The following is a 24,401-nucleotide window of genomic DNA, read 5'->3' as shown; positions in this document are numbered from 1 at the left end:
GTTAGCACATTCGTCTCACACCGCCAGGGTCGGGGTTCGATTCCCGCCTCTGCTTTGTGTGCGTGTGGAGTTTGCATGTTCTTCCCGTGCCTCGGGGGTTTCCTCCGGGTACTCCGGTTTCCTCCCCCGGTCCAAAGACATGCATGGTACATCTCTGGAAAATTGTCCGTAGTGTGTGAGTGAATGAGAGTGTGTGTGTGCCCTGCGATGGGTTGGCACTCCGTCCAGGGTGTATCCTGCCTTGATGCCCGATGACGCCTGAGATAGGCACAGGCTCCCTGTGACCCGAGAAGTTCGGATAAGCGGTAGAAAATGAGTGAGAGAGAGTGAGTGAGTGAGAGGTAGGAAATCACACAACAAAAAAAATTGCATATCAAATTTTGTGCACATGATAAACAAGTGTGTTCATGTGTTTGTATGCAAGGAATAATATATAAATATATAAAGACTGTATCTGTATGTATCTCTCTCTCTCTCTTTTTCTCTCTATATATCTGTCTGTCTGTCTATAATCCCTATCCCCATCTTTTCCTCCCCCCTCTATATCTTCTGTTTTCTGATATATAATTAGTTTTTATTGCACAGCTGTAGAGTACCTGTGCCTCACAACAAGTAATTCAGTACACTGTACAATTCTCACTGACATTTTTTGCACATGACAAATCAACTTGAAACTTGAACTCGACCGGATAATAAATATTCCTGCTGACATTAAAATCCCAAAACAGATGCATGTAAAATGAATCATACTAAAAGAATATTTATTAGATGTCATGAGATGCATTCTATCATAAAAAATACGGGCATTTCAGCAATTTGAAATTGTATTACATCATTATTTTTATCACTATCATGCTATGATTTACATTATTATCGAATTTATGCTACACGAGCTTTGCTTTCCTTTTGTTTGTCGCTCCCATAAATCAGTGATTGGAGCAGCTCAGTCCTTCACCCAATTTAACCCCTAGTTATTTGGCAGTAGTACAAACCTACAGCATAAATTTAGCTCCAGGCATTGTTTATAAAGCCATAGTCAGCTCCTGATGCACATTTGTTAGCTGAGAGTGGACAATGGAATCTGGTGAAGAGTAAATTTAATAGTCATCTATTAGACATATCACACATTAACAAGAAGGGAACTGCAATATCTCAACCTCTCTTTACCTGGTCTCTGGCTTGCAACCCCTGTGGCTAGGTTGAAAAGATAAAACAAAGTAAGGAATAAAATTAACAGAGAAAGTAAATACAAATTAAAAAAGAAATAAATATCTCAGAATTAGAGGTAGCAACTAAATATGGAGGGGGGCACGATGGCTTAGTGTTTAGCACGTTTGCCTCACACCTCCAGGGTCGGGGTTTGATTCCCGCCTCCGCCTTGTGTGTGTGTGGAGTTTGCATGTTGTCCCCGTGCCTCTGGGGTTTCCTCCCCCGGTCCAAAGACATGCATGGTAGGTTGATTGCATTGTCTGGAAAATTGTCCGTAGTGTGTGAGTGTGAGTCTGTGAGTGAATGAGAGTGTGTGTGTGTCCTGCGATGGGTTGGCACTCCGTCCAGGGTGTATCCTGCCTCGATGCCCGATGACGCCTGAGATAGGCACAGGCTCCCCGTGACCCGAGAAGTTCGGATAAGATAGAAAATGAATGAATGAATGAACTAAATACGGTACAGTGATGCTTGTTTCTTGTTTTTGCTACACAAGAAAGACCTAACTCTATATCAGGCAGGTGGTTTTAATGTTATGGCTGATCAGTGTATTTTCCTATAACATCACATCTTGTCATGAGATGTTATGTCAATGTCATGATTATAGCAGGTTTATGATACTGAGCTTGTTCTAATATATTACTGTTTCTATAGTAACAGTTCATACACTTGGATATGTATGGTGGATCGTCTACATAATCTGAGACTAATAATAAATGGGTTTTAAAGGTTTTGTTGAAAAGATACAATAAACGAAGGAGTCTCAGGTGTCACCGCTTCATAACACTCATGCTAAGATGAGAAGAGAGAGAGAGAGAGAGAGAGAGAGAGAGAGAGAGAGTGCATGTGTGTGTGAGAGTGAGTTGTTTATAGTTGCACTAATATAAGTGATAACAGCCATTTGTTTCTTGAACAAACATGTTCCACAGCAATAAATCTACCTACAAACTACTCAAATGTATGATGACGTATCCATTATTAATAAATCAAACATTATAATAATTTGTATATTGCTGTGGCTGAGTACCGTACTCCAGAGTGTGCATTAAGTCTGTCTGTCTGGATCCATCTTGGGAATTTGAGCTTTATGCTGTATTTCACGCAACGTTTCAAACCCTGCCTACAATTGGGAAAAACACAGAAAATACTCCTTTGAACTTGAAATTACAATTTGGGATAGTCTTCTCCTCTACCAATTGTTGTTGGTCCGAATATTTGATTTAGCACAGGGTTTTTATGCTGGATGCCCTTCTTGACACAAGCCCCCATTTTATCCAGGCTTGGGACCAGCACTGAGAATTAGCTCTTCAGTGGATGGATTAGCTTCCTGCCTGGGAATCGAACCCAGTCCGTGGCAATGAACCTTTGCCAGTTACTTCCTTTTTTATGGTGTGACATAAATCAACATGGCCACTCACACTTTTAAATTATGACCGAATCTATTCTACCATTTAGTGTATGTTTATTAGAAGGGTAATATCTTTTTAAATGGAACACTATCATTTGTTAGTAAAAGTATAAGACATTCCCCAGATCATGGCAAATGACATCAAATGCCGCTTGCTTTAGCAGAATGCAGTGAATTTTTAACATTACACATTGTGCAAGGGGTTAATTTAACACATTTGTAAGATGTCTTGTCTTCCAGAGTGTTGTCAGCCATCTTCATTTTTTTTTCATCCAGTGTCAGTGCCTGGTAGCTCCGGGCCTGTTCTGCTACGCAAACAAAGCTGTGAGAGTTGAGTGCATGAAATGCCTAACACTCCACACTTTGCCTTTTTGGGATTAAAAGAAAGAAAAAAAAAGATATATATATATATATATATAGAGATACATAGATAGATAGATAGATAGATATGGTATATATGTAAACATATGTACAGCATGTAATATACAGTATATAGGTATATATCATTATATATGTAAACATATGTACAGCATGTAATATATAGGTATAGATATATATGTAAACACATGTACAGTAAATAAACATAAAGGCCATAGCAGTGCAAAGATGCATGGACATTGTTGAAAAGTACAAGTAAATGGTTCTGATGCATTGATAATGTGCAGACACTGTTGTAAAGGAACAAGAAGTAGAAGGTAATAAGGAAAGCATATATACAGAATATCCAGTAAGGTATATATAGATACACATAAGTGTTATAGGACTACAATAATGCATATTTATGTGATTTGGGGCTTTAAAATTCATACACTAGACGTTAGAGTGTGTAGGACGTCACGTGCGGACTGTTTCCGCAGTTTACAGCTCTCCGTGTGAATCCATGTTCCGGGTATAAAACTCCAGTTCAGGTTTTCCGGGAATCCGAGCTGAATTCCACGCCACTGTTGCTCTACCCAGCCGGGGCATTTTGCTCAGATTGCTCTCGGGGCAAACACAAAACACACACACACACACACACTTTGCGAGTGTGTTTCTTCTCGGAACGTTTACTTTGTGATATCTCTGAGCTTCGTGTCTCGTCCTCGACCCGCCGCCGGAATGGATTGATGTGATTTTTTCCGCCGGGACCGAAGTTTCCAGTTCCGTGTTTTCCGGGGCGACTTTTTTCCCCCCGAAGTGAGCGGCGCGTGGATGGTTTCAGAGGCGCTCGAGCTGAACTGTACGGTCGGGAAAGTGTAAAGGAAAGGGTCGGGGCCGGATTTCAACACGATCTCCCGGTGGCTTTATTCATCGTCTTCTTAATATTTCTTGCCGTTTGTTGGAAACGAAACAAACATTTTCGTTTGAGCTGAAAGTGATGGCGGAGCGGGGAGCGCGCGTGCTCCTCTCTCTCCTCTGCCTCACCTCTGCGTGCTCGCTCGCGCCTGCTGCACGCGCTCTGAAAGGTAAGTGCTTGGAATTATGTGCTTTTGGAAAAAAAAAATCTGTGCATTTCATAAAATGAGGAGGTCCTGGACTGTGGCTCAGATCTGAACAGCATCCGAACAGTCAGTCCATGCTGGGAGCCGTAGACATCAGTGCTTTTATGGGCAGCCTTTAAAGTTGCAATGTGCATTTTTTTCTTTCCAGATGTTCAGTTAGGTGCATTATTTTTTTCCAGATGTGCATTTAGGTGCATTATTTTTTTTCCAGATGTGCATTTAGGTGCATTATTTTTCCTCCAGTTTTGCATTTAGGTGCATTATTTTTCCTCCAGTTTTGCATTTAGGTGAATTATTTTTCCTCCAGTTTTGCATTTAGGTGAATTATTTTTCCTCCAGATGTGCATTTAGGTGCATTATTTTCCCCCCCAGATGTGCATTTAGGTGCATTTTTTCTCTAGATGTGCATTTAGGTGCATTTTTTCTTTCCAGGTGTGCATTTAGGTGCATTATTTTTTTCCTTTCCTTTTCCAGATGTGCTATTTTGCACCAATATGTTTGCACATAACCTAATCTCCAATTCACACATCATTCACACATCATTTTGCTTGAGTAAAATGGCTAAAACCATACTACATTCTAGATCACTAAAAAGCATGCTTGTATATATTAAACTCTCATTTTAGATCTTCTAATAGATAATTTGTCATTTTATTCACATAGGGAAGTAATGGAAAAAGTAAAGCTTTGCTTTATAGAAGAAATGAAATGGTATTGTTATTAAATTACCATGAGAGTAATATTGTTAATGTTATGGCACATTGGTGGGTTTGTGTATGCATAAAACATACACATATACAGTGTTTTAATGGATGGCTAAAAGAATGAATCATGAGGTTATACGCCTGCTAAAATGTCCCTATTTCTATTTATTTGGGTGAGATGATTTACTTATGAATGGTGAAACTCTCCTACATAAACACAGAACACATGTTTAGCCTGAAGACATCTGTGGCTTGGAGTTAAGGTCTGAGGAACGGAAACCCTTTTTCATCTAATTTTGTTTAAAACGTGAATCACGTGAGAAAAAAAGAAGTAAACCATGCAGCAGTTTGTTTCTCCGCTGTTTTTTTTTTTTGTTTTTTTTTAATATCACGTCTAATCTGGACCTGTTTTCTGGTCCTGGCAGAAGATGAATAATTTGAAACGCCTTGTGTGAAGCTGATAGACGAGGCTCGAATCCAGTCCAGAGATGTTTTGTGTTTGGGAGCTGATGAAAGCTGCTGTCCTGCACCAGAAGCGCCGTGCGGTGGTTAAAAGAAATCCAGGGCTTTGCTGCAGATCAGTACAAAAGAGAGGGATGGGGGCTGGGAGGAACGGGTAGACTGTGTCTGGGAAGTAATAAAAGCCTGAGATTAAGGGGGAACAGGGAGTCCCTTTGGGAGTTTTGATTGGTTCCAGAGAATTGGCCAAGGATCTGTGTGCGAGCAGCGAGTTTCGAATTACTAACTGTTGGATGCCCGTCTGCAAATATCTGTTTATTTAAAACATGCCTTTGAGGGCTAATGTGAACCATAAGCAGTATTTTTAAAGTGTTGCGTTGCACGTAGTCAACCGAGCTGGAATCCGCTACCTTTTTGTGGGTTTTTTTTTACCCCAAAGGAAGAAAATATGGCCTTGGAGGTCTTTTGTTTATTGGGTTCATTCTGAGATTGTATTCTGGTTTTTAAACACTTTCTTGTTCTAGAAACGCCTTTCTACATTTAAAATTTTTAAGTTACCCCAGAAAAGACTATCTACCATTATTACCTGCTGTATTCAGCTTCAATTTCTCACCTAAACGTCCAGTTCTAAAACTTATTCTTTAAACCTGAATGACGTCTATACGGTCCAATGAGCATTTTTCAGCTAATATTTTACATAAATGCCTAAAATCATGTTTATTTTATTTTATTTATTTTTTTTAAGTACCTGGTTCTGTTCAGTGAAATCCTTCCCTTGGTCTGTATCCAGACTACAGGCCACCGGTTTGCGCCTCTTCAGACTTTTCTAGTGGCTCCTACATCAGCGATGTTATTTTTCAGTTACGTCTGTACGATATATCACTTGATATTCGCGTTGCGATATAAGCAGTTGGCGATATTGATTATGCAGCAGGCTACGAAATGCAAATGAGCTCTTTCACATGGGATTGCGATATATTGCAGATGCACACAGTCGTTCCATGTAGCACATGGTATAATTTATATGTCTGCTTCAAGCTGTATATAAACATGTCTGTGATATTTAAAATTGTTGGGTGTTTTTTTTTTTATACCTCTGTAAATGTCTGCTTTGTAATATATCATTATATATGACTTGAAGCGTTTCATCAGGCCTGGTTGTAGGATAAGTGTTTGTGACCTGTCGCCATGCCTCTGTCCTGTCCCTGTGAGCTCGTTTCTGTCAGCTGAGTAGATGTTCAACCTGTCTGAGCTTTTTTTTTCCTGGCTTGCTATTGCCTCAGCTTGTTGTTGTTAAGCCTCTAATCGTAATTCAGGATTAGTGATCTAACCGTATGTTCTCAAATGTCAGAAGAAAAAAAATAAACCATCTACGTAATAAATTCTGACTCGTCAGCATGCGAGTCTTTCTGGAAGGAGGACGCCGACAATAACCCTCTGGGTGAGAGAGCCAGCCTTTGGTTTGCTTTATTAATTTAGATGGACAATAGGCTTTTGGCTAATTGCCTAATGTGCAAATGAGATGTTGGAAAAGGAATTTTAAATGAGCCGTGATTGACAATGTGCGTGATTTGTCGCCATGGATGATAGGACTTGTTGGCAACAAGCCATGTTTCATATTCAGGAGAGAAGAGATACGTGCTGGTCATCTACAGCTTTTCTTTCCCCGAGAGCTGTCAGTCTCTCTGAGTTTTTGAGAAAGGCGAGGGTGGGGGAGTTGGCACAGAGACTCGCAACATGGTAAGTCTAAATATCAAGAGACTTGTGTAAGGAAGCCTTAATGGATATACAAAGAAAATTGTTCTAATTAGGTCTAAAACTGTATTTCTTTGGCATAGTGATTTAGCCAACGCATACAGCTAAGAACTTCAGCATTATGTGCATTCTTCAAGAGCCTAGTTGTTTATCTCTGGCGTTTGAACTCGCAACCTTTCAGTCGCTAGCACTGACTCCTCTAAGTCTTCCGCTGCTGTGGAGTTAAGGGATTACTGATGTTCTTGCTATAAACAGAGGTCATCTACGTATTTTGTATGTAGTCGCTTACGGTTCGCTTATGATATAGAATAGAATACAATAGAACGGGGCACAGAAGCCTTTATTATCGCCACATATACATTACAGCACAGTGGAATTCTTTTCTTCACATACCCCAACTAAGGAGGTTGTGGTCAGAGTGCAGGGAGCTATGATACAACGCCCCTGGAGCAGGGAGGGTTGAGGGCCTTGCACAAGGACCCAGCAGTGGCAGCTTGGCTGTGCTCCCCGATCCTCCGATCAACAACCCAGAGCCTTAACCAGTTGAGCAACCACTACCCCAAACGGTACATAGGACGGTTTCATTGAGATGGTATAATGCTAGAAGATCTGCTTCAGTAGGATACCTTGATGTATTCCTCGAGCGGTCCTATATTTAGCACGAGTCCGTGTCGACCCGTCCCCGATATCACGTTCCCTCTTTTATTGTGCAGCAAAAATAGCTGAGATGGTTGAGATCACATGGTTTGCGAGTTAGATACTTGTATGAATAAATATCTGGGTGGATAGTAAAAACTGAGAGCGTTTGGAACAAGAAAGGTTTGCAGAATGGTGCAGCTGGTAGCGTTGCAACCTCAATGCTTCAGGATTCCCGGGTCAAGCTCAGGTTACTGTGGAGTCTGTAGAGTTTTGCATGTTCTAACCATGTCTGTGTGTGTTTGTGCGCTGTTCTCTGGGTTCCTACCATTTACCAAAAACAAGTCTGGAAGTGGACTTGTGACTAATTTAATTTAATGTTTAGTAGTAGTGTGTGTGTGTGTGTGTGTGTGTGTGTGTGTGTGTGTGTGTGTTGTCATCTGTGATTGGACTGGTGCCCCATCTAAGGTGTATTACTATGTCTGGTGGTTCTAAGGGGCTTGGAATCTACAGCAAGCTTGACCTCGATTTAGCGGTGACTAGAGACGAACGAACGACTGAACGATTGGAACCAAAACGAGACTGTTTGAGGCAAGTGGTCATAACTATTCCAGTTTGGTTCCAACTTGACAGCTTGGTAAATAGCAATTAGAATTTGAATAAGCAGCAATCAGATGTTGCATTTTCAGCAACTTGCACGAGTTACCCACAGTCTGCTTAATTAATGGTCGTTGCTTAAAATTCAAAGCAAATGCTTATGTGCTAAATGCCACCAACCAATCGCGTTCCTGGTACCTGTTAATTGTTCCACTCTGGCTTGTTCCGAGGATGAACTTCTGCTGCCGTGTTCTTGCCAGCTTTCAGCAGCTGGCAGGGATTATGGTGCTTGCGAGCTGTGAAAAGTCCTGCTCAGTGGAGCGAAGCCTGGTCCTGACTACATTTTGGTCATTTTCCCTGCTTCCCTGGAGATGAGGAAACGTTGCTGAGCAAATCTTTCCTTAAAGCTAAAATTGGACTAGAGAACATGGAAGCTCATCAAAGTCTGGCGAACCCGTTAAATATCGTGTAACCCTCTAGTGCAACGGAACACCGCAAAAATTCACTTTTATTGTAATTTCCAACCGTATAAAGCAGACACGGTACATAGTGTTTCTCCAGGACCGCGGTGCTACATAGAACAAAAACGGAGCTAAGCACTTAAAAAAGTTATTACTACCAACATAAAGTGTTGCAAAACACTACAAGACAATACAAAAAAGCAGCGCCGACCCGCAAACGTCCTGAAGTTACAGTTTTAACGCTGTTTCCGTCCAGGTTTCAGGAAAAACAATATCTCAAGCTGTTTTTTTTTGGCAGATATCCCAATCTCATACATTTTTTAAAGTGAATAATAAGGACCTGGCAAACTGTAAATCATCCTAATTTGATTTCCCAGTTGCCTTCTGGCATTGTAGATCCTCTTCAGTCGAGCATCTTGTTTTATCTGTCACTTTGGCTGCATTCCAAGAATTAGCTTTACGGATTTTAAGAGGCTAGCAAGTCGAACGCTCTCTTATCAGTCCGTGATAATTGTTTTGAGGTACACGAACCAGAACAAAAGTAAACTCCAACCTCGCACCGATGAAAGCTGTTGGTGAGGTCCGGTTTAGACGAGGCGGTATTTGAATCCATTTAACACTGACCCAGTTTGCTCGGTTTTCCACCGAGCGAAGGCGGAACTTCAGCTCGTAGCCGTACAACAGATTAATTAGTACCGGTCTTTTTTTTTCTTTTTCTCCATCCATTTTTCTTCTCTTCTCATAGATCATCAGTCATGGCAAAAGAGGACTGGAATTTAGTTTCTGACCTGTTTTCCGAGTTGTATTTCATCTTGGGACAAACCTGTGGGTGCTCGGCTCGTTGTACTTGTCACGTCTGCAAAAAAAAACATGACCTACATTTTATGGATTCTGAATTTTGTGGTCGTTTTCTGTATCTGAGACATTGTTGAGTCGTTTGCTGCAATACTTCGCCCTCGAATATCGGCTTAGACGAGCTTTGGAAACGGCATTCACTAAATTCCAGGGGTTTCGTTACCACGACGTAAAGTGGGCGTGTTTCCGGAGGCCGTGGAAAAACGCCCTCTTTCAAAAAAAAGAGCATACTACGAAGGACAAAACAGTTATACAGGTAGATTTATTTTAGAAAACAAATAAACAACCAAAAACTACAGTTATGGGTTAGGGTTAGGGTTAGATTATCAAATAAGCCACGCCTACCCGATGACGCAATATCTGTTGCGCTGTACTGAAATCCCTGGAAATAAGTGCATCCCTTTGGAAACGCTCACGTTATGATGCTTGTGTTGAAGTCACACAGCATGGACATGAAACGATTCCTAGTCAATTCTAAACTCATCATAGCATCACGGTCAATCAAAAAAGTTACATTATACATAAACCATAGAAAAAACAATGTGCACCATAGCATTGCTTTTTTTTATGTCCCAGGGCTTGTTCTTCTTTTATGGATTACTGATTTATGTTTACAATTTTGCATAATCTGGGATTTGTCTGTTCTTTGAAGCTGGTGTCAGACTTGCATGTCGTCTTGACTTGTTACCAAGACGACACCGGCGTAATAAACAGAAACTCGCCTGCACGATGCGTTACTAAATGCGTTGCTAATGTAATTGCTAAATTGGAGTAATGTATCTGCTATAGTGAGGCCTTGAATTAATTAAAGCATTAACATAGGGATGTGAGAGATCACCATTGACTGCCACAGTATAATTACAGGATATCATGTGCGTAATTTTTTATTTTCTTTAGCAATAATAAAGGGGGAAAAAAGAGGCATTATTTCGTTCGTTAGACAACGCAAAGCCTTATTAACCAAGACATTAAGCTAAACTGAACTGTCTGCGTGAATTAAAGACATATTTTTTAATGGGATTATCCAGTTGTTCACTTGCTGATTATGTTTTTTTGTGGCTTGATGTATCTGTCTGCCCTTTCAGGAGAAAACTGGAGCACATGCAGTTATTCATAACAACTAAATCTGCCTGGAATAATCCAGTTCTCGGGTTTGCTCAAAGAATCAAATCAGCCTGTTTTGGAACGATTGCGATAAGTTTCCCAAGTCTATGTTGTTTTATTCTTATCTTTTAAAGCGACGTACGAAGAAAGCATGCCGTTAACGTCCCGGCCGTGTAGCACGAGCCGCTGTTCTATATAAAGACTCGACAAATCCAAAAGCTAAGATCACTGGAAATGACTTAAGTGTACCCATTCAGTCACAGTACTGGGAAGCTTTTGACGGGCGTTGCGGGGGCCCACCCTCTAGATCAGTGGAAAAAAATACACACACTTGAAGTGCTGTAGGGTGTAGGGTCCATCACAGAGGAAGAATTGTGAGTGTGTTGAAACACTCTGCCAGCCTGCCAGAACGCAGCCTGTGGCTCTTGGCACCTCCAAACGTGGTGAAGATCTCCGCTGTGCTGAGGCTGGCAGCTGGTTTATCTCAAAGGTCCAGAAAGGGCCAGGCTGTACCGCCTGGCTCCAAAAGCAAACACTTTGCTCTTATTCCCTTATAGGATCCAAGGAGGCAAAGTAGCACATGGGGATTTTAACTAAAATATCAAACAGCGCAACTTTTGAATTCGATGTACAGCATCATTTCTTACGGTTTTCCAACTGACGATGAAGCTCGGTCTCTAACATGGCGGAACGGAAGGTTGATTCAGTTCCAAATGCGTTTTTATTTTTGATTAATTAATTAATTAATTTTCCCTCCCCTCATTATTCTCCCGCAATTTGGTAACCTGCTAATTTTCATCCACCACCTGGCTTTGCCCATCTTACAACATCTAACAACCCTGGAGGCTGAAAGCTAACACACGCTTCCTTCGGGACACGGCAAGCCAGCCAGGTTTAGGTTAATCATGGGGCAACATGCTTTATGGATTTGTAATGAGATCCTTGGAGTTGTTGGACTCGCTCATTCTGTCTGTCATGTATTTGAAATGCAAAAAAATGACCAAAATACACATCTTTTTTTTAATAGCTTTTAAATACCGGATATTTTTCTGTAGGTGACCCCTTTAGGGGGCGTCCAGCAAGCTGGCGAGACAGATGGTATTTTAAAAAACAGAAAAAAAATGGCTGCTGATGCTACTCTTTAATTCCGCATTTTTTTCCCCCGTCTATAATCTTGGATAATTAACCTTTCTGTGCGAATCTTCAAGTCTGTGGTTTGCTAGTGCTTATAGAACGTCCTTCCTCTTGAATCCGGCCCCGGTTTTGTCATGCCGCGTGATCACGTCCAAGGTGAACCTGCAGTCTGAAAGTGCTGAGGTGGATAGAAAGCCGTTTGGGAGGTTCGTGAGATCCTCGCTGCTGATCCTGATGGCGCTAATAGGAGTCAGAGAGCGTGTGGGGACTGCACATTACAGCCTCTTTAATGCGCAGCTGTCATGTAATGGAATTTTTCATCTCTCACGGTGCTTACTTAGGGATAAATGCAAACACTAAAAGGTTTACAGAGCAAAATTAAATTATAATGGAATTTGCCAAAGCCTTTTGTTGTTGTTTTTTCTTTCTCTGTGATTTCAAGTCACAGGATTTATTTATGTGGCACGTCTTTTGTCGATGTACACACACACACACACACACACACACACACACACGTATATATATATATATATATGACCCCTGGGGCTGTTCAAAGCGTTCCAAGTCATTATTCATTGGTGTTTATGGGACCATCCAGGGGGCCTGGTTTAGTGTCTGTGGTGAAGGGGGCATACTTCTGCTGTGCATGCACAATGAGATCCAAAGAGTTTCGTTTAGTTTAAGGACATAAGCAAAGGAGTGATAGAAAGCAGCTGTCCATGCTCTCGCTCAGTCCTTGGCATCTGACCCCAAGACCTCGACCCCTGACCTGTGATGGATTAGATTTTACCCGCAGGAAAATAAGGATGCTGGGGACAAAGCCAGGACGAACACCTGCAGAGTAAACTTGGCATTCCAGCACTGGACCCATGGACACATGTCCCAGAACCTCAGGGAGACATGTTTTTGATGAGCTGCAATGCCATTAAGGCAGGACGCCAGCTGTGAGTGTAAAAGCTTAACGAGTTTGTCAGAAAGATATTCAAACACACGTTTATCTACCTGGAGCCTACAACGAAATTCTTTTTAATTACGCCCAAAGAACGGATCGAATGAAACGACACCCGACGGTCCGATCTTATTATTTACCTCTGATCGCTGAAACTTTTATTTCGAGTGAGCTTTTGAATAATTTAATACGTTAGTAGTATTTAATCTCTCTCTCCAAGCTAGAATTTTCTCTCGGCTTGGATTTTAAAAATTGGGGAAATTAGTGTCAAATTCATGATGAAACATTTTGTCCTGCTTCCTTAGGGTAGTGTTTTTGTACTCGGTCTTAACGCTCGAACAAATTCACTTTTCATTTACTGCCATCATTCTGAGGTTAACTCATACTGCAAAGGGCACAAAAAGGAGTGCAGTGTAAAACTCCCAACAGCAGATCACAAGGTTGTAACCCTGAGATATAAAGTAAAATCACCCTTTTCACCGGCTTTATTTTTCTCCTGCCATAAATGCTGCTTTACTGCTTTTCTGATGAGGTTTTTAAGAATTTTCTATACCGTCTTTCTCCTTTTGCACTTATACAGATTTTACAGTCCAAATAATCTATAATACATAAAATTTTTGTGTTCGGGCATTTTTCTTTATTTTTGTCAATCCGATCGCAGATTCCAGACGTATTCTTTATATGAAAGTGAAAGTGAAAGTGACGTGACATACTGCTAAGTACGGTGACCCATACTCTGCATTTAACCCATCCAAAGTGCACACACACAGCAGTGAACACACACACACACACCGTGAACACACACCCGGAGCAGTGGGAAGGCGTATGTTCCGAATAAAGCGTCTATGCAAATCCAGAGCAGTCTGTCGTCGCATTCACATCACTATACTGCATTCACATCACTATACTTTACTGCACACGTTTGCAAAACATTTTCGGATCCGATTTAGAAAATATCAGGTCTTTGTTCGTTTTGTTAAAAAAAAAAAATTCACTTCAGCTTCAACCCTGTTGGATCTGTTAACGCGTTTCTATCCGATTTAGCCATCAATCTTATTGCTAACGGATTAATCGGTTGCATGTAAATGTCTAGCACGGAAGGTCTAGCTGCTCAAAGATCATTCAGCTTCAACTCACGGCAGCATTCTGTATTTTTCTCTAGTTTGTAAGCAATGATCTCCCAACCTTCAGGGCTTTTTGTCTTTTGTATACTGTATGGATGGCCATTCAAATAATCTGATTTCACTGACAAAATGAAAAAATATTTCTTCCAAAAGCTTGACTGTTTAATTCCAGACCATTTTGGTGCTTGAGCAGAATAAAACTATTTATGAGGTGATGGGTTCAGGGTGTCAACAGTACATTTTCTGTTGTGCTGAATTGTAAAAGAAAATGTAATGAATTTATATCCGATCCAACGTTAGAATAGATGGTGAATATCAGTGATAGGGTTGAGGAGGGCCACCCACATCATCCCACACCTGAATGATTCTCAGCCAGGTTGGATAGCAAAAAGGGTCAAAGTTTAAAGGCTTCCTGAGGGAAAGACTAAGATACACACTGTATGTGAGTCTGTGCTGAGTTCAGTAGTACCTTTAAATGAAACAAAGTCTGCAAGTCTTCTCCAGCTGGCCTTGATCTCTAGCTTCCAGGACTGCATTATCACCACTATTAGTTTCTTCGCATCCACCATATCCCCTGTTGTTGAAATATAGGTGCTGGAGATGATCTAGCGATGAAGATTTTTAAGCTCACTTACAGTTTCGGGTTCATTACTTTCAATCTTTTGTTGCCTTACGTGAAATAGTACTGGAAAAGGAAGCAGGACCCATTTCAATAGCATTTAATTAAAAGTTGGTGACTTTTGTTCTTTGTGGTTTTTGGACCACACTGCAGTGGGATATGTTGATAAGATTTCCCAAAGGAAGGACAATTGTGTGAAATGCAGGAAGCCATTAGCGAGCCTTGGCCCTGTGACTCTCGCCGCTGTGTAAATACTGCTCCCCTCCACTCTTTCTTAACCAGAATGAATGGGCTTAGTGGTAATGATAATAACAGCAGGAAATGAGCACTCGCCGGCCAGAAGCTGCACACTGACGTTGCCTGACATTTACCAAAGAGGCGACTGTCTCGAGACTAAAATAACAAAGTCCTGTTGAGTGAACAGCGGAGTCGATGTCGATCTTTTTCCCCCCTACAGATCAAATTACTGGAAAAGAAGAGTGACAAGGTTTCGTCGTTGATGTAAAGTACGCACATGAACTGGTTCTTTGCTTGTGTCTCGGCCCTTGTGAAAGACGTTTGTAAATATCGAGCTGTATTTTGACTGAGTAGTAGGCTCGCCTTAAGGTTGTTGTGTCTGATTTTGCTTCATCTTTGGCTGTTCGGCTGGTCTCTCCTTACACGTTTTAATAACGTCTTGGAAAACAAAAGCGTGTCTTTTGAACTTGCTTTATGAAACCGCATAACCGATTTAATTTTTGTTTCTTATAAGAATAGCTTTTAATGCTGAATAATATCAGGACCAAATAATGTAAGAGTGTATCCTGGATATTAGGAACCGTTGATTACAGAGATTTCATGAGCGGATGTTGGTACGAGAGTAAGTTTAATTATAGTTAAGTGATTTCGGGACTTGGAACTCCCCTGATGCGTATCAGAATGTGCGTCCTGTGGGGCAGAATTTCAATCACTGCTTGTTGTATTGTTGCGAATGGCGTGTTATGTTCGTCTGTAGGAGAATGGGGGATGGAAGATGCTGCATGACCAATCACGGGAACATTTGAGGTTCGTTTATGTGCTCTTGATGTCCCAGGGGGCACATCTTTAACCGCTGCCTGCTGGGTTTGCATTCAATTTGTTACATTATAAATCAAGTCTTACGCTGGATCTGGCACAGTCTATATTTTACCTGTTTCTCCATTCTGCTGTGCGTTGCATCTATCATCTTGTGTTTTAGTACCACTTCATCATCTGGTGTCTCCTAGCCCAAACCTCATGGTGTTGGATTGTATTGGTCTGGCCACTGTGGCGCCATCGTTGATCTAGACTTTGTCACGTAGCGAGACCTGAAGCCTTGTTTATAAAAGTCTGTGGCTTCCAACAAACTTAGATTTTCCAGCTATTTTCCACAACCGTAAGTGATGAAATTACTGAGCGTGGGTCTGCATGCTCTTTGAAGTTGTGTTCTCAGCAAAAATGCAAGCTGTTATTGTACCTGCCTTCCATATGGCGTACCAGCCAAATCTCATATCGCTTCAAAACAATTACATGAAAGTAAAAGAATAGCAAAAAATGAAAAATGTCTGCAGTGCAGAGAGGCATGGCATTGAAAAGGCCACCGTAAGTAAAGACGGACCATCCGATCGTGGTTTGCTATTAAGCTGCAGTTCTACCATCAGAGCACATTAGATCCGTCTCTCTACGCAGTTGACGCCCATTAATAATTGATAGCGCTTTCTTTCCCCCATTCCGCGCTGTCAAAACGTTTGCTTCTCCACCCTTCCCCCAATACATCTACGCTCTGTTCCCATCAAGTTCTCAGCCGGCACATCAGTGATGCTCGTGCATCTCTTTTTAGACAAAAACAAAATGAATCAGTGCCATTGTATCAAAGCGCCAGTCATATTTAGTGTCTTAGAAAGATGATTTATCTGCACTCTTTGTTACGGGCTGTGAAAACAACGCCTCTGGACACAAGTCTTGCTCTGTAGGGGGCACCACGCTTCTTTTTCCCCTCCCTCCTTTATCCTTGTCAAACTCAATAGACGCTTTTTTGAATGCTGTGCAATCAAGGCTGGCAGCAGTGGCATGCGTAGTATCATGTAATAATTTTCTCTGAAGACTGCAAGATTTGCCAGCCATATAATGTGCGAAGAAAAAAAAGCCAACGCTTGCTGTCTCAGCATACTACCGAGGGTGCTAGATCTATGGAAAAAAGGTGTTTAATGTGGACATCTTGAAGGCACTAAGGAAAAATGAGACTTTTTAAGACTTTTTTTTCCTAATGCAAATCCAGAAATTTCCATAACCTAGCTGAGCCCGTGTCTATTTTCCATTACGTTATGAGGTTGTGGGTGTGAACTGGTGATGTGTACAAGCAATAAATGGTAAAATCTTTCCATAGTCTGTTACAGTACTTAAAAGTCTAATGATTCTAATGGGAGTAAAATACCTGTGATGTCAGAAACCCCCTGAATACGGTTAATATCTATTTATTTTAAGATTTTTTTTTTATTGAAACACAGTCAGTACAACAAAATAGTATAAGAATTTCACACTTCGAGGTAGATCATTTTACTTCTGATACAACAACCGTGTTGTGAAAGGAACTCGAGTGGAGTCACACAAACAGTTTAAAATATTAGCACAAGTAGAGTTTACGGAGCAAACGAACTGCAACTGCAGTGAGTGTAAAATGGTTTGTTATCTGTCAGTGATGCTAATGATGCTAATCTGTCAGAATTTTACCTCAGGTTTGTGAGACTCTTTGTGGTCATTCGTCCTCATTTCTTGATAACGTCTAGTTCTGATTTTCGTCTCACTTGACTAAGTTCGATATTGAACACACACACACACACACACACACACACACACACACACACACACACACACACACACACACACACACACACACACACAAAAACAAAATCACACTGATCACTGAAATCAGCTTTCAGTTCACTAGTGATTCAGCTTGCTAATGTTAGCAGCTTTCTTTACCTCAAGTTTTTTGAAGCAATTATTCTAAAACGTATTATTATTCTATAAAGCGATACAAACACAATTATCTACATATCTATAGACTCATTGTCTGTGCTAATGTTATAAGTTAACGTTAAATTGCCCAGTTAATGAGTTTGTCCATGAGGAATTTACATGTTTCACTCAGCTCAGAGTTGTTTGTTACTGAATGTTTAACAATTCTAGACATATCTTTTGATGTTTAGTCTCGACAGCTTTTACAAAGATGACGTTCATTGTTAGCAAGCAAAGAAAATCATAATGACAGAAATCATTTCAGCCTCTATGGGCTGTACTTCTGAAAAGAGTGAATGGTGGCGTTGGTAATGTTTGACATCATTCATTTCATTTCACTGAACATTATGTGGAATTTCTCCAGTGGATCTTGAAGTCTTTATTGTTTTCAGATTTTTAAAAAAAAAAGGTCTTGGGTTTAAATGTGTTGGTTTCAGGCTGTTTATTTCTTCATTGATTTATTTTATTTTTGTGAGCACGTCCATTTCAGAGTTTCGGAGCGTGCTAAAGGTTGAGGAGCAAAACGACTGTGGTTTTTTCCCACATCTGAGACTTTTAGACAGATCTGTATGAGACTGGACCACCCATTGGCGCCAGAAAGGACGTTTTAGTCCATCACTGAACCCATAGTCTAGACTGTTCTTATCTTAAATTTAGACATTGATGTGCTCGGGATTCCAGGTTATCATTTCAATGTGATTTAATGAGTTTAAGACAAACTGTAGTAATTCTGGGAATGAAATATGGGGACATAACGCTGGTTGGGCTTTGCTGGGTTACATAGGTTATCATGAGTGAATTGGGGGAAAAATGTATAACATAGGGCTGGGCAGTAGGATTCATACCACAGCACTGATTGATCCTGAACGGTCAGGAGGTCGTTTTAAGTTAAAGCTCAGCTCAGGCATTTCCAGCTTTAATACAGTGTCATTCTTAAATTGATCAAAAATTGTTATCATAAAGCTGCTGTTGAATAAGAGGAATAAAACCCTGCAGGACATGTGGTTATAGGAAAAGAATCAGCCTTCCCTGTTGTATACTTGTTTCCTATAATAGCTTGGAATATACTGTTGCTTGGATATGCTATAGATATCGTTTTATGCCATCTAAATGCGTAAGAGAGATGTGGTTTGGTACTCTATATTATTATAACATATTTAAAAAAATACTAATAATTATGAGCCTTGATAGCTTATGCATTCAAACTCTGATTTTTATTAATTAATTAATTAATTTAAATCTATTGCTGTATAGCTTCATGCATATTGTTGAGCAATGTATAGCAACGTGTGACAACGAAATACTTTTACAGTTTTAATTTGATCTGAATCAGAAAAAGAGAGAATTTTTCTGCACAGTTTTTAGAGCTTTTTCTTTTAGATTTATTGTTCAATATTTAAGTTTATGTATTTTTGCATTTATCAATATAAAGTTTATTTATTTATTTATTTATTTGTGCTTTTTTTGTATTACTGTTTGCCAGCAGGTTGTTAGTAACCACAGTAACTATATAGACACGTATATATTGTGATACATATGTATTATAGCGAATGTCTTCACGTATTGAAAAAAATGATTGAATTTTTCTCCTTGAAGAGCTGTTGAGAAACTATAAGACCTGAAGCACCTGAATCTTGATTAATTTCTCTGGCTATTAATCATTGGCTTGTAACAGTGCCCCCAACTGCGACATAACAGCCCCACTGTCAGCCGTCAGGATTAATACACAAGCTCGCAGTTACTCTGTGATGTATGAGTAATATATGAAAGTCTTAAACGTTGCAGCGCGATGTTCTGAAACCGTTATTGTCGTTATTTTTTTTGTCATTTACTCATTTTATTAATGCACTAATGAACAAATAATTCGAGCGTGCCAATGAGGGATGACATCTCGCATCCCCTGAATCCGACTGTGTACAGAAATAACATAATTACGGATCGACTCCGAAAGAAAAAGCAGACGAAATTGCTTTAGTCATCAGATGTGTGGTTTATTTCCACCCCAAGGGAAATACTTGAAAGCTGCCGAGAAACGTTTTACGCATACGTCATTTTACGCGGCCTCGTAGGGTCGACTGAGTTTGCACGAGTGTGGCTTGAAAAAATCTTTACTCAGTCAATGAAAATGACATTATAATTTTTTTTGGGAATGGTATCCTTTTTCTTGAAAAGGGAGAGGTTCGGAGGAGGTTTATAGCTTTTAGCCGACTTTTAATCAAGGTGGAATGTTGTGCCTTTTAAAGAGGTATGTCATTGGGGAGTTTGGAGCTTTATGCTCTCTAATTAAATCAGCACTCTGTGGTCATGGATATCTTTACATATGTAACATGAAACCCACAATCTGTGATTTATTTTTTTCGTCCTTTTGCTATTGGACGTAGCAGCGAGCATGAAATGTGAGCTCAGCTTCTCTTTAGAAAAGCTCAGATTACCAAAATATGTGGCACAAAAAAGCCTTGAATAGCATAAATGGACTAAACCAGCATGCGTTGATATGAGAAGGTTACCGCTGTAATGAAATTTCTATCCCCCCCCCCCCCACACACACACACACCCCCTTCTTTTGCTGAGCTATGGGAATGTCATGAACATCTTCCCAAAGTAGGATTTTGGTGTAGCCTGAGATATTGCTTTCTTCACTGCTGGAAAATGAATTTGTGCTTGTCTTGCAGCTTACATAAAACACGCTGTCTGTCGTTCCAGTGCTAGAAAACAAACCGGTTCTTATTAGATCTTTTTTGAACACAGACCTTCTCTCAGATTATCTGGACCATCAGGTATATAAATCACACTAAACGCTTTAATATCAAACAGGTGTTTATAGGTTATAGATGACTTAGAAAAGTTACACTGGCTTTTCCATGTGTTTTTTTTTTTTTTTTTTTTTTACTCAGTGTGTCATATTGTCCTGATATCTTGGCATCTGTCTTCAGTCCAGTAACGTGCTAATCGGTATTGCTCAGAAATCACATGATCATACTCGAACGTATGTTTTCAGGCTAACTTCATGATTAACGATCGCAGAAGCAGTTTCGAATAAAATATCAACAGGAAGAACTACAGCATCTTCCTACAAGATGTGTATAACCTGAGGAAATGTCTTGGTAGAATGTAAACATTGTCTTTCGAGAGCAGGATCAGGATTCAGAAATCTAACCCCACAAAGGCGCGAGAGTGGAGCCATGAACGAGAGCCGTTCAGTGCAACTGTTGCGCTTGAGAGCGCTTCAATTATGCGAGCACTGAGCACTGATACCTGCGCTGTTGCTCAATTTCCTCACCAGGGTCTACACTTTTTTGCTCTTGAGCCAAGAGCCTATTAAATTTTAATTACCCAGTCCTTTCAGGATCATGAATTGTTGTGGACAAAAAGTGCTTGATTTTGCTGCACTTTTTTTCAATTTCTAGTTTGATGCACATGAACGGAAGGACGGCCTTGGCTTAAATCTGCGGAAAATCTACTTTAATATATAAATTGAAAAATGATCTGAAATCTCCAAATATTGCAGGCTTCGCCTGACCGCAATTCTGCGGTCATTAACAAGATTGTAAAAATCACAAAATCTTTTTGCTCCTACTGCTCTGCCATTTTGGGTCAAACATCCCAGAAACCCAGTATGAGGAGTTTTATGACAGCAACTAACAAAAACAGTTTAAAAAAAAAGGATGTTTCAGGTTGTCTTCGATTACTAAGTAAACTACCCCCCTCTCTGCTCCCTGTTTGGAGTCACCACAGCGGCACACGTTGTCCGCATATTGGATTCGGCACAGATTTTATGCCGGATGCCCTTCGTGACGCAACCCAGGCCGTATCAATGAGAGTGCGGGATCCTGCCGCTGGACCACCTTGGGGGCTTAAGTAATCTACTCTCACTACTTTTTTGGGAAAAATAAAAAAATCTATCCTTCTTAATAAATACAACTTTAATGACAGTACCCAAGGATTTCAATCACAATAACAAAAATAAATACAAAATAAAGTCACATTGGCCTTTTTGATGGCATCACAGAGTTTGCTGAAACAGTGATCATACAATCCTCCTGCTTTCCTTCTCCATGTTCACGACTCCTGTCATTCCAACATGCCTCAGTCTGTGGCTGGTTTTTTTCTTTTCTTTTCTTTTCTTTTCTTTTCTTTTCTTTCTTTCTTTCTTTCTTTCTTTCTTTCTTTCTTTCTTTCTTTCTTTCTTTCTTTCTTTCTTTCTTTCTTTCTTTCTTTCTTTCTTTCTGTCTGTCTGTCTGTCTGTCTGTCTGTCTGTCTGTCTGTCTGTCTGTCTGTCTGTCTTTCATTCATTCTGTCTTTCATTCATTCTGTCTTTCATTCATTCTGTCTTTCATTCATTCTGTCTTTCATTCTGTCTTTCATTCATTCTCTCTCTCTCTCTCTCTCTCTCTCTCTCTCTCTCTCTCTCTCTATCTCTTTCTTTCTTTCACTTTGCATGTTGTGAAGGTCCCTGTCCAGGTCTCACTCTTCCTTCCCCTCTCTTTAAATTCCCTCCGCCCTGCCCACAAGGCTCCAGTATCATTTCATCCAGTACAGCTGCTGACACGAACCAAAGGGTCACCATAAATAATTCATCCTCAGTCCCAACGTCCTGTTTAGGAATTCACACCGCATGGTCGTTATTGGCCAGGCTCGAGGGCATGTATGAGATTCTTCAGCGTGTGTATTCGCAGGGTTGCTGCATAGAAGCCTTGATCTTTGCCACACGCTCACTTTTCCTCTCACTTCGCAATGCAGATGTTTTTTTTCTTTCTTTCTCTTTATTCCCATGCTGGTATTTATCTTGTTATGCGCTTTTATATCAAACGTGTTTAGAGGTGACCACTTAAAAAAAAAAAAAAAAAAAAAAGCTTCTGCGCTGTTATTTATTTTTTTGGGTTTCTAAATCATATCTAGTTGGTGTCACATCATCTCTGTTATTGTCTACGGATTGAATGACAGTCTTGGGTATGTGAAGTATTTCTACTGACGCTGTACAGCTAGCAGGCATGCTTCACGTCGCTGAGGAGAAGGAGGAGGCTGTGTGGCTAATTTCAAACTTGCAGAACCACCCGTGTGTGTGTGTGTGTGTGTGTGTGTGTGTGTGTGTGTGTGTGTGTGTGTGTGTGTGTTTTTTTTTAAATATGATTCCTCAGCACCGCTGTTACATAATGTACTTCTTTAATAAATGGCACTATCTATATTAATAGGCAGAAGTGGGAGTAAGTAACACATGTGCAAGTCACAAGTAAGTGTCAAGTCAAAGTCAAGTCGCGTCTTTTTTTAATATTTGTCAAGCAACTGGAAAGTCTCAAATTTGTGACTTAAGTCTGACTCGAGTCAAGTCGAGTCCCCCATCTCTGAGTCATTTAACTCCAGTCCGAGTCAAGTCTCAAGTCATGAATGTCTAGTCAAAGTCAAGTCGAGTCTTTTAAGTCTCAAATATGCGACTTAAGTCTGACTCGAGTCAAGTCATATGATTTGAGTCCCCCATCTCTGATAATAGGATGTCTTCCATAAAAGAAGAATGGTTGATCATTTATTAGTAACTCTTTACTGGAGCTTCTCTTTCACCCCAGCAGATATCCAGCGGTTTCCTTTATTCCGTGAATGACACGTTGTACGTTTTATCTATTTATAGTCGTGCAACGTCCAGGAAACAAACTAGTTCCTGTTATCGGTTTTGTCGTTTCAGTTCAAACGGTCAGCTTTCTCAGTTTTTCGTCACCTGGATTTAAATAACAATAGAAAGTTTGTCGTGTTGGCGAGAAAGACGAGACGTTTTCTTTGTTAAATAACTACAAAATCTGTTTATTATTTAAAGTTGGATTGTATATAGTCTAGTATTCAGGTTCCAGTCTTAGTCGTTGCTATGGAGATGCTACTGACCAATCAGAGCTGAGAATTTAACAGCGCTGTGGTGTAAGACTTTTTATTAAATACCGTAGTTTAAATTATTGTGAAGGGGCACTAAGAAAAAGGAAGTGTTGGGGGGATGGTGATGAGAAATGAATGTACGAGCTATAAGATAGGGTCAAAGTGGTAGCTCAGTGTTATGGTGTTGGACTACAGATCGGAAGGTCATGAGTTTGAATCCCAATTCCACCAAGATGCCACTGCTGGGCCCCTGAGCAAGGCTCTTATCCCTCAATTGCTCAGCTGTATAAATAAGTTAAATGTAAGTCGCTTAGTTGTAAGTCGCGTCTGCCGAATTTTAGAAATAATATTTTTAAAAACCGGTTTAACACATTGAATTTTCAATAAAAATAATTTCTAAAAAAAATCCCTAAACATGCATATGTATGCTTTACAAAAATCGTTCTATGTCTGACAGTCGACCCACATTTCTCCTGCTCTTGATGTCTCAGGTTAGCTATAACCATCCTTGCGTCATACCAGAGCATGAACACAACCACCATATTTACATGTGTGAGGCCGGTTATACCGGCTGTGTGTAAATGAGTGCACAGTGTAGTTCTTTTCACTCAGACACCAGTATTAGTGTTACGCTGCAATGCTGTTACTCTAGTGACGTGTGTGTGTGTGTGTGTGTGTGTGTGTGTGTGTGTGTGTGTGTGTGTGTGTGTGTGTGTGTGTGTGTGTGTGTGTGTGTGTGATGGTTGAGCTCCTGTTCCACCTCAGAACATTGTTATACCCATATGGAGCACATTTACATGGGAAAATAAAGTAAATAAAGTCTTTTATTTCACATGACATTATACTATCACATGTAAACAATCCTGTGATTATTTATACTTTTGATGACACAAAGTTTTGTCCGTAAGCACAAACTACTGGTTACTGATAGAGCTGGATATAATTATATAGATGGGCTTGTAGCTAATGAGCCTCATGTTTACGTCAATGTCTGCATTCCTTCTTCCTCCTTCCTTCTTTTTTCCTCCTCCTCTT

The 24,401-nt window shown here is 40.3% G+C and overlaps 1 protein-coding gene across 10 annotated transcripts in view; it reads left to right on the top strand.

Annotated features, from left to right (window-relative positions):
• The first annotated feature begins 3,565 nt into the window (after positions 1 to 3,565).
• Positions 3,566 to 24,401, top strand: part of neo1a (neogenin 1a) — a 149,921-nt gene continuing 129,085 nt past the window's right edge. For 4 of the 10 annotated variants that reach the window (XM_027153093.2, XM_027153092.2, XM_027153091.2 and 1 more), the window contains exon 1: positions 3,570 to 4,059. In XM_027153093.2, the coding sequence (XP_027008894.2) occupies positions 3,972 to 4,059 (88 nt within the window). In that variant the 5' untranslated portion in view covers positions 3,570 to 3,971. Of the gene's footprint in view, positions 4,060 to 24,401 lie in introns of all 10 variants that reach the window. The other 6 variants (XM_027153094.2, XM_027153098.2, XM_027153095.2 and 3 more) reach the window with 3 other exon arrangements.

The sequence above is a fragment of the Tachysurus fulvidraco genome, chromosome 2 (assembly GCF_022655615.1).
Source record: "Tachysurus fulvidraco isolate hzauxx_2018 chromosome 2, HZAU_PFXX_2.0, whole genome shotgun sequence".
NCBI classification, from domain to species: domain Eukaryota; kingdom Metazoa; phylum Chordata; class Actinopteri; order Siluriformes; family Bagridae; genus Tachysurus; species Tachysurus fulvidraco.
This window is presented reverse-complemented; position numbering and strand designations above follow the sequence as displayed.